The following is an 11,508-nucleotide window of genomic DNA, read 5'->3' on the forward strand; positions in this document are numbered from 1 at the left end:
AAAGTATAATAAATGTGATTTATAGATAAATAGAAGAGAGGGAAAGAGAGGAACCACAGTCCTGAGTACTATTTTAGAAATAAAATGTAGAAAACTATAAGTGGTGCTTGTTTAAGAAAAGAAGAAAAGAAGTGAGGACTTGGTTTATTCTTGAAGATATTAAATTTGACTCTTAACTAGGAATACCATGGAGAAAGATACTCAAAATCATGACATAAGACAGAAAAGGTCAGCTTTTGAAAATCTTTTTACTTTTTGGGGTGGCTGGTTAGCTCAATTGGTTAGAGTGTGGTGCTAGTAACACCAAGGTTGCTGGTTCGATCCCCACAGGGGCCACTGTGAGCTGTGCCCTCCTTAAAAATAAATAAATAAATAAATACTCTAGAAAAGAAAATCTTTATATTTTTTATTTTGCTGTAAAGTTATATCATTTGAGAGCTGGTTGATTTCAGCAAAGTGATTAAATATGGTTTTATTTTAACACAGTGACTAAGAGAATAGTTTTCAAGAAACTGTAATATCCTGGAAGCCTAATATAATACATCCCTATATTCTAGCAGCTTGATTTTAGGTAGGACTGTGAAACAAAGGTTCATTGTAAACCCCGGATAATTGACATCAGACATTTTGCTACCAGCCAGATATATGTTCTGGTCATTTTCGTATCTTTATAATAACGGATGAAATGTACCACCTCTTTTCTGGTGTACATATACATACATATGTGTGTGCATAGATATATGTATGTATACATGAGTGCATATATGTGCATTTGTATATGTAAGAATATTGTGTGTGTATAATAAAATAATTTTACTTTCTCCATATTATTATTGATTCAGCAAGTTATATCAGTGATATAGTTGTTTTAATCAAATTTGAAAGTGGATCTCACAACATCAGTTATATGTCTGTTAGACATTTGGGCATTTAACAGATTACGGATTATCTGGATTTAGGTTGGAGTTAAAAATTAGTCATTAGAAAATTTTTGGACTTTTGATGACTTTTTATTTACTACCTAAATAACATTAGTCAACTTTGAAATAACTTCTTTAGGACTCTTCCCACTTGCATCATGTAATAGATTAGTTTGGCCAATTTTGTTTTTCCTTAATTTGAACAAAGTTGCATAGAGGCGGAGCTAAAAATTTTTTTAAAAATTAGTGAATTATTTCATCAAAGAATGTAGATTATTTTTGTTGAGAGTCAGTGTCAACATGCTAAAAAATATTTTCAAATAAAATTATTTTTTCTTTCTTTTTAAAGGTTTCAGTCTACAGGAAAGTTAACGGGACACCTAGGCCCTGTTATGTGCCTTACTGTAGATCAGATTTCCAGTGGACAAGATCTAATCATCACTGGCTCCAAGGATCATTACATCAAAGTGTGTATCACAGAGTTGTTGAATTATATTCTTCTATTAAATGATATGTTTGAAGTATTCAAACTCTTTCACCCTTTCTCTTAATCAATTTTCTTTTTCCCATTTCTAAGCTTAGCTTTTTCTTCCTGATCTTTTCTTCAGTAATAGTTCCTGCTTATATCATCTTAATTAATTATGTATTCTCATTTTTGATAGAAGATAGGTTGGGAGGAATTTTAAAGATTTTAACACAGTCATGCAGCTAATACTTAAGTCTCACCGTCACCATCTTTTATACTGAGCATATTATGGCCTTCAGACTTTATGAACTTTGCAGGTAAGGAGAAGAAAGATGTTTAGTTTGATTCTGGAAATGTTAAATTTGAGATACTACCAGAGGACATCATCACGTAGGCCAGAAGACTATTAGAAAGGCAAGTCCAGAGCTCATGATAAGTTATGACTAGAGATGTCGGTTTGGGAGCCATTTACATAGAAGCAGATATTCAAGGAGTTGGATTGGTGGCATGGTCAAAGGAGAGAGAAGGTAACAGGAGTCAGCCTTGGGAAATACTGTAAGAAGCAATAGGAATTAAAAAGAGGATACAGTAAGAAAAAGTGATAGGAAGAGTGTAAGTACTTTTCCCAGTAGCTTGAGAAAAGTACTGATGAGAAATGGGTTAGTGATTTGAAAATAGAATGGATAAGGGGAAACAATTTTGTATTCAGTAGACTTAAGCATGTTGATATGCTTAGGAAATGGGCTCAGTGGTGAAAAAAAGTGTGAGAAGAGTGAAGTGGTAGCAATTGATGAGGGTGGTAGGAGGAGTTAGAATCAAATCAAAGATGTGAACCTTGGGAAGAAGTAAGTATACTCTAGCATCTGGGGAAAAAAAAGGGAAGAGTAAGAGAATGAAGATAAAAGGAAACTTTGGAATGATGGTAAAGGTCCAAAAAATATACTTTTGATCATGCTAACTTTTTCAGGAAATCACAGGGTCAACAGCTAAGAGAGACGAGGGCAACTGAGGGGAGTGAAATGTTTTGAAATAGCAGCTTTAGGGCCATTTGAAATGACTACCAGGACTGCAGAGCTTCCCAATAGAGTTTAAATTACAATCCTATCAATTAGTTAAATTTCAACTGGATTGGTATGTAGTATTTTTGGAATTGAATATACCAGGTATACACTTGTACATGAAAAAATTGATTGCCTTTCTTAAAAGCATGTGACATGCAAGCAGAAGTAGTGTGAAAATAGGACTCAGGTTCATCCAAAGTCATACATACCAGGGTCATTTAGTTAACTTAGAAAAGTATTGTGACAAAACAAATCATGTCTGGTTAGTATATGAGTATACGTCTATGGGGTTCTATGAAGGAACACATATAGGTGCTTGTTTATAAGTTAAGTAAGATGACTGCTTTCTTTCTAATTTTTTTTAGATGTTCGATGTAACTGAAGGGGCTCTTGGAACTGTGAGTCCCACCCACAATTTTGAGCCCCCTCATTATGATGGCATTGAGGCGCTAACCATACAAGGGGATAACCTATTTAGTGGGTCCAGAGATAATGGAATCAAGAAATGGGACTTAGCGCAAAAAGACCTTCTACAGGTAATGTAAAACCTTTCATGTAATGGAGTGGGTACTTCAAAGCCATTCAGTCATCTGTATAAGAATTTGAAGAGCCTCTATGTAGCTCTTCATTGTTTAGGTATAATATCAATGACAGCTTCCTCTTAAGGAGTGTTTTATCATCACCCATCAGATTTACTAATTAGAGAAGGGCGACATTCAACATTTCATAACACCTCCTAGATAAGAGGAGAATAAACACTGATAACAGTTGAAAGATCTGGGATTGTCTCACACATGTGTTCGCTAAATAAAATCAGTCTCGGAGTAGAGCAGTTACAGTTTATCATTTTGTTTTGTTTTTGTTTTATGTATACATATTCCATAGATTAACACATTTAGCTAAATTCACAGTAGTGTAATGATTCCTCATCTTACAAGAGCATCTTCATGCATCTAAAAGTAATGATTCTCTCATTTTCTGTAGAACAATAGTTGGGTTGAAGTATTGTATCAATACAATCAAATATTGGTGTCTTTTCCTAATTCCCAGGGGGAAGAAAATAGTTAACAGATGAAATCACTCTAAATTTCAAGCTTTTCCTTACACATCTATGGGTGTGTATATATTGCAGTTGCTACCACTTTCCTACTTGCAACCAGACAAAAACAAAATAAAGAAGTAGCATGAATATTAATAGAAAAAAAACAAACTTGGCAACAGATGAGTAAATTGCATTCAAAAGCTTTTCTTTTCTAGACATACATTCACAGTTGTAACTTTTATATTGTGCATATAAATATATTTATGCATAAAATATTGTCATACAATCTGATCATATAATTATTGTTTGTTTATTATGAAATATATAGGTTAGCTCCAGTCTTCTACAAAAAGCTTTAGGCCTCTATGTTCTCTAACAAAAGTTTAAGGCAGTGAATTTATGAGGCAGTCCTTATAGTCTACATACCAGGTTGTAGTGTACAAAGTTGTATTCAAGTAAATTTTGGAGAAAGGTGAGATATTTACTGCCCATGAAGAAGATGTAATGTTTGAAAAATTTCACATACTTTTCAGATTTTTTAGATTCTATAGATTTTTAACATCATAGGCCTTTACTATTGTTAACACTGACGATAATTAATGAATCAAATTCGGGAGCAAATTACAGATTTATTTCTTTAAATTACTAAGTGTGATTGTGTAGAAAATGATTTTTACAGTTTCCAGGCCCTTCAACATTCCAAAAATTGATTTTTGTCAATAAAAATGTTTGTAACTGTTTTTGGTGTGAAAATGTCCATTTGGAAAGCTCCCCTTCAGCTGCGGATTTCTCTTTATTTTTTCTCTCAGCAAGTTCCAAACGCGCATAAGGATTGGGTCTGTGCCCTGGGAGTGGTGCCAGGCCACCCAATTTTGCTCAGTGGCTGCAGAGGAGGCATTTTGAAACTCTGGAACGTGGATACTTTTGTGCCAGTGGGAGAGATGAAGGGTCACGATAGTCCTATCAATGCCATATGTGTTAATTCCACCCACGTTTTTACTGCAGCCGAGTAAGTTTCCCCCCATATGATTTTCCTCTGTATTTGTGACTTGTGTCCAGGTCTAATAAAGATTATAAGTTGTAAATACCTTGAAATGTAGACTATGAAAACCTTGAAATCCCTCTTTTATTACAATTATTCTCATATCTGCATGAAGATGTCTCATTTATATTTTTGGATGTACGCTGTGGGCACTGAGTTTAGGCTTCCCAGATTGTACATGATGACAGTGTTACTCCTGTATTACACTCTGCTTATACTAGTAAGTCTGCTACCAAATCTTCCCCTGATGATTTCTTTTTTTTAAATAAAATCATGCATAGATGAATAATTTCTAAAGAGTTTTTTCCCCCAGAAAGATAACAAACTTGCCATTTTGCACATTTAGGACAAATCATTTGAAAAATCTCTTTGAGCCTCTTCTACCTCCCTTTAAAATATAAGTACATAGTAATAACATCCGCTTCCTTCTTTTTGTGGATGGCTGGGTTGATTGATTCTCATTTATTCCTTCATGATGAATTTCCTATGTGCCAGGCACTGTTCCAGGTTCTTGGGAATAAAGAGGTGAATACAACAGATTCAAACCCCAGTTTACATTCTAAGGACAAGGAAAGAAAACGAATAAGTAAACATTAGTTAAATGGTGATATGTGCTGTAGAGAACAATAAAACAGGGAAGGGGGAATGAGAATATCATGGGGTAGGGGTTACACAACAGGAGGTCAGTGAAAGCCTCACTGATAAAGTAACATTTAACAAGATGCTTAAAGAAGGTGGAGAGATGTTGTGACCATAAAAAATGACATAATATGTATGTAAGTCCTTTGGAAAGGAAAGCATATGTACTGTAATATGAGGCATTGGTCTCATTCAAATAAAATGTAGTTTCTCATGAAAATTTATCTTGACAATCTCCCTGCATTATTGGTGTACCTGTCATATTACTTAATTTAATTTGAGCACCTTCTTGATCCATCTAGCCCACATGCATGGTTACCCTAATTTTATTTTGAAACCCCTGCAAAATTTCTGTGGCATTGCTTATTATTTGTGCTGTTTACATTGAATCCCTTTTTCCATTTAGAGTTACTTTCTTTTCATCTCTGAAGTACATCAAAGCCAATTTATTTTGTGTTTCTCTAAAGTGCTTGCCTTCGGTGCTTCAGGGATACTATTTCCACAATGCATTACTTTCCTCAAAGTCACCACTTTTGTTTATTCCTTCGGAAACTTGTTTTGTTTGTTTGTTTGTTTGTTTGTTGATCATTTACTGGAAATAACTTAATACCCTTCAGAGCTGTAGGACTATAGAAGTATTGTGTATCACTGAGGTCTGGTGGGTGATATGATTTACTGTATTTACCTGCCTTCCACGACATTTTAGGTCTTATTTTTGAAGACCTAAACTTTTTCTCAGTTTATCCATAGTGTATCAGATGGAAATGTGTTTACTACATAACTTAAAAATCAGGAAAATAGCCAAGGATATCAGAAGGTCTATTTTCAAAATAGTTCTACTTATTTATTTGTTATTTAACAAACATTTGTATACTGCTTAGTATCTACCAAGCATTGTTCTAAGTGCTTTTGAGGTATTTACTCATTTATTCTTCATGAAAACTCTAGAAGATAAATATTCTAATCCCTATTTTACAGGTGCTAAAACAGAGGCAATTAATAATTTAAAGTCTTTGTGTAGTAATTCCATTTTATCTGATATTTCTAGATCTGTTGTCATTGATTGATTTTTCTTATAAATATGGGTCTCATTTCTCCTGCTTCTTTTATGTCAAGTAATATTGTATTGGATGGTGAATATTGTAATGTTTTGAGTATCTGTATTTTTGTTGTATTCCTTTAAAGAGTGTTGGGCTTTGTCGGACAGTTAAGTTACTTGTGGTCCAGTTTTATCTTTTTGGGACTTGTTTTTAAATCTTCTTAGATTTCTATTGAATATTCTAGGTGTTTGATAGCTCTACTTTATTGGTCGGAACTTGAACATAGACTTCTGTGAACTCTGGGAATTGTTCACCTTATAGCTCACTCACTAATAGTTGTTTTTTGGCCTGGCCTGGCACTCTTACTCTTTCTTTTATGTGCAGCTTAACATTCAGTCAAAGACATTGGGGGACCCCTATGTAGATTCATGGAGTTCTTTTTCTATAGCTCTACAGTTCTTTCTGCATAACTTGCTCCCCTTCTCTACTTGGTCCTGCAAATTCTAACTACTTTATACTTCTGAGATTTTCATTTCTATGTGTTCAACTTAATGATTCGCTGGTTTTCTGTTTGGATTCCCACTCCCTGTGCTGTAGTCTGGAAAGTGATTCTGGGTCAAAAGCCAGAGCTGTCACACAATTCACCCTCTTTGTTTTCCTTTCCTCAGGGATCACAGCCTCTCACTACCTACTGCCCAATAGCCCTTAATATGAGCTATTTTAATATCATTATTATGGGTACCTGTTAGATATATGTATGGGGCAATGGATATTTTTGCTTACTATTAAAGACGTCTTCAGAAAATGTTTCCATGATAAGTAATTCTAAGAGTTGTTTCTTTATCTTTCTTCCTCTTTTCTGATGTTCATTTTTAATTTATTGTTTTGTAGTGATCGGACTGTGAGAATTTGGAAGGCTCGCAATTTGCAAGATGGGCAGATTTCCGATACAGGAGATCTGGGGGAAGATATTGCCAGTAATTAAACATGAATGAAGATAGTCATAAACTGAATACTGTGATAATGCTGTGTATGGTCTTTATGGAAATTGTTACCCTACATTTATTAGGCAAAGATATATGAATGGGATTAACTGGAAAATATATCTGAATCCAACTGCTGAATATAAGTGGTATTCTAATAAAATTGTGTACTATCCTGTGTGCTTAATATTAATATCTCCCAATACATATATATCCTATAATTGATATACTGCTTGATTCGCACTTTTATTGTGGCTGGATTTTTGTGACTAGCTATAAAAAAACACCTTCAAATTATTTGAATTACGATATGTCTGCTTTTGTGACAGTCAGAAAATACACCTGGAATGTAATACAACCCACTATGAACTCATTCATATAGTGTGTTCAGATGATTTATGTATTTAAACATATTGGAAATGCTAGTCAAATTGTGGCCTGTTTGTCTGGTATTTATATCAGTCTATGGAGGGTTTCCAAATTTCAAACCTCTTTTAATGTAATGGAAAAAAACCAAGATGAGAATACCGTTGATTTTTCATAAAGAGGAATTGACTTTAATCTACTAACAAAGAACGTTAAACGGTTTGTGTTAAATGTTGACGTTTACTTGTATTGACCAAAGTTTTGCAGCTGTGCTATATATATCCTGTGCTCAGGACTACAATACCGTCAAGTTGTTTTATTAGTGCTGTGCATACATTCTGTGATGGAAACATTTTTGATGTCTTAACAGATATATATTTTGATCTATTTTCCTATGGAGTTATTTCTATTATCACCTTTTAATTTCATTTTTATTTAATAGTAGTATTTCCTTCCCCTTTTATCTATTTTTTTTATATGCTGCTAAATATATTTTAAATATACTATGTTTGCAAACCTTGGTAGCTATGATGAAAAGTGTATCATCTGTGGTGGGCAAAGCTATGTAAATAGGTAGATTGTAAAGAAAGAATGTCTTGTTGTAACAGTATGAATTTTTAAATGCTGTAGATTGGATTTTGCAAAAGGATGTATAATTTATCTGTCTGCCCCGAATATTAATTTGTAAATTCTGCAAGTTTAATTTTTATGTAGATGGTATAACATTTGAAAATATTGTCTTGTGATTTTTTTTCCTTGAAAATATTTGCTTGTAAATGAAAGCTGAGGTAGGGCTTAATAAAATAAACATGTTGCCATGAATTATTTTTATTCTATTGTTCTTTTTTATATGAAAATGGCCAGTGTTTATAAAAATTTGTTTTATCTGTGTGTGATATAAGGAAAGACATTTTGTTATTATCCAGCAATTTACATGCATTCCCTTTTTTGCTCACTAGACATGAAATATTTTTGAAATTTTTCAACCATAAACCAGTCTTGATGAGCTATGGAAGCTCACCATTTAAAGGAAGTAAACAAACTATATAATTTAGGGATTTGAACATAGATGGCAAACAAATAAAAATTATTCTCACAAGTGTTAGGACAATAGTGACCTTGGTTACTTGGACAAGAAATGGAGGGAGTGGTGACTGGTGGGTGTTGCAGGAGGTAAGTTGGGAGTGTAGAGGAATGGGGAGACGCTTCTAGGGTCCTAGTAATGTTCTATTTCTTGACCTGGGTCCCACGTGATGTGTTAAATTATATAGCGGGAGTGCCAAAAAAATGTATGCGAGTTGACACTTTGGTCAATGTTGCTCAAGCAGTAGTTCACCGTAATCAGAAGTGTCTGGACGTTGATGGTAACCACTTTGAGCACCTCTTGTAGTTGCAGAAGTCAAATGTGACTATATATGGAGTAATACAATTTTAATCCAATTTTTTTCCTTTCTTAAAATGTGTATACATTTTTTTGGCCCCCTCTGTGTGTATATGTGAATTTCTCTTTTCTATTTTTCATATGTGTGTTAGATTTCAGAGTCAAAAAATTTTAAAAACCCTTTTAAAGAAGGGATTTTCTAATAAAGAGAAACTCAGCTACTTTGTAATTTTGCCTCCTTCCCTGAATAAAGATACCACACAAAGACCTGAGAGATAATTGTTAGGACTATTTTGAATTTCAGTATTCTCAGCGTGTTTCTTTTCACAGGACTATTGCTCAAAAATAAGAGTTATCTTTCTAGTTTCTGACAATAAAGAGAGGCTCAACCAATTTTAAAATGTCCCAGCTACCATTAATCTCCATTCTTTTTTGATGAGGTTAATAACTAACATTTTATATTTAATAACTGTAACGATTAATAACCGTAACGCTCAGCCAACGTTTGCTGAACATTTATTGTCCCCTTTGTTTGGGCATCCCCTGAAATGCGGGTAATCTAAGATGCCATTGATAATCAGAAGCACCCGATTTCAGAGACGTTTAATTGTAAAAAAATGTCCATCCTAGAAGTGGTGAACAAGCAGTATTGTGGGGGATTCTGTCGGACAGACAGTGACAAAGGGGCACTACATCAGATAATATGATTCCAAACCCCTTCTAATATGTTTTTGTGTATGTTAGATTTAGGAAAAGGAAAAGCCACTATTCTCAGACTTATTTTCAGCTTGGGTTCCACCTTTAACCTTGCTTCCACAAAGCATATGAAGCCACAGGCTATAATTTGCTAAACCCTGCTCCAGATTGTTACATGCAAGAGAGAAAACTTCTATCTTTCTTGAGCCACTACATATTAAGATCCTTTGTTAAAATAGTCTAACTAAAATGCCATATGTCCATGTAGTTAATGATTTAACAAAATATGTTCTTGGAAAGGTTTTCTGCAGAGAGGGAATGGTTACCAGGGCTTTCACGCAGTAGCAATGCACAACCCAAGATACAATTCACTTTTAGACAATGTAAATGTATATATTTGTTAGAACAAGTTTCGGGTAAATGACAGTAAATCATCTTGTTCTTAAAAATATAAGAATAGAATGATAATTTTCAGCACCTGGAAGTAGAAAGTCTGTCCAGGAAGGCATTTTTTCTAATTTGACAAGGATGCCTATAGGCTTGTAAAAGCCAGCCCTCCTTAGTTAACTCTCTGATCTCTGCTGCCTAAGGTTAACACATTCCTTACTAAGAAAGGTCAGTTCAAAAACAATTTCTTCCATTAAAAATATTTGTTGCTTAGGAAAACTCTGGCTTCATGTAATTTTTTTCATTAAAAATTCCAAATTTTAGGCACCACAATGTTTTCTGTTACATATGCCTAAATAAATAAAAGTGATGGAAAAAAAAGTCAGCTATTTAAATGGAAGGATTTGAACAAGATGGCATATTAACATTTCCTCTTAGATTAATAACTCATTATTCTTGGAATAATTGAAATTTCTGATAAGAATTTTCCTTAATGGAGATGTTTTTTGTGTTGTCTCTGGGCTCCAAGTGGATGGCATGGCTGTTATTGGACAGGGCACTGTTATGGTACTTGCCTTCTATTATTTCCATTAAGACGGCAAGAAATCTACAAGTGTGCATTTGGACAGTGTATAACTGCCGTACTTGCCTCTTCCATCCACACCTGATGGCAAGAAAGTAAAATGAAAGCTGAGTGTAAATTTTAGAGGATCCTGTCTGGATCTAGTAGATCATTGTCACTCTTTTGGATTTCTTAGCACCTTTAAAAATTTCCTATGTTAGAGGTATTCCCCACTGTTGAATTTGACTTCTCACTACAGATGACAGTTCTCATTGTACTGCCTGAGTGGGTTGTAGCCCCGGGGGTAAGGTGTCTGCAACTGGGAGCTGGAAGAAGATGCTTGGAGCCAAAGGCAGAGTAGACATACTTTATTCACTGGGTTTCTGGACACAGCCTTTATTCACTAGGTTCATCACTGGACGCAGCCAGCCTCGTCAGGGTACAACCAGCAGCCCCCTGGGCATAGTCAACAGCAGCCCCATTTATTACAGTAAAAAAAAAAAAAAATTAAAATTAAACTACAACCTAACTTAGAAAGGAGAGGTAGTTGCAAGTCGGGCAGACTAAGACACAGTATATTTTTCTCAAACTCTTAACTCAGAAGTTCATTCTACCTTTACATAGCCCATGTGATTCCCGGAAACCCCAGGAATTGTTCTGATTAGTCTCAGCCAGTGCTTCTCCTTGAGCTGGAATCAGAATTACCTGCAGGGCTTGTCCTGGTCACACACCCAGACTTCTGATTCAAGGCAATTTGCATTTCTAACAAGTTCACAGATGATACTGATGCTGCTGGTGACGGGGCTTATGCTTTGAGAAGGACAGGTACTGGTACTAATTAAGTCCATCTATTCCCCTTTGCAGTGTGGTTCAGAAACCTACTTTAGACTAATCAAAACCAGGCATTCCCCTGGCAGTGATTA

At 34.7% G+C, this 11,508-nt stretch overlaps 1 protein-coding gene across 11 annotated transcripts in view; it reads left to right on the forward strand.

The window, feature by feature from the left end:
* The window catches only part of KIF21A (kinesin family member 21A), a 132,815-nt gene extending 124,434 nt beyond the window's left edge, over nucleotides 1-8,381 (forward strand). For all 11 annotated transcript variants that reach the window (XM_019736418.2, XM_019736489.2, XM_019736430.2 and 8 more), the window contains 4 exons: nucleotides 1,270-1,387; nucleotides 2,813-2,983; nucleotides 4,299-4,498; nucleotides 7,102-8,381. In XM_019736418.2, the coding sequence (XP_019591977.2) occupies nucleotides 1,270-1,387; nucleotides 2,813-2,983; nucleotides 4,299-4,498; nucleotides 7,102-7,195 (583 nt within the window). In that variant the 3' untranslated portion in view covers nucleotides 7,196-8,381. The remainder of the gene's footprint in view (nucleotides 1-1,269; nucleotides 1,388-2,812; nucleotides 2,984-4,298; nucleotides 4,499-7,101) is intronic.
* Nucleotides 8,382-11,508: the final 3,127 nt, after the last annotated feature.

This window comes from Rhinolophus sinicus, linkage group LG02 (assembly GCF_036562045.2).
Source record: "Rhinolophus sinicus isolate RSC01 linkage group LG02, ASM3656204v1, whole genome shotgun sequence".
NCBI classification, from domain to species: Eukaryota; Metazoa; Chordata; class Mammalia; order Chiroptera; family Rhinolophidae; genus Rhinolophus; species Rhinolophus sinicus.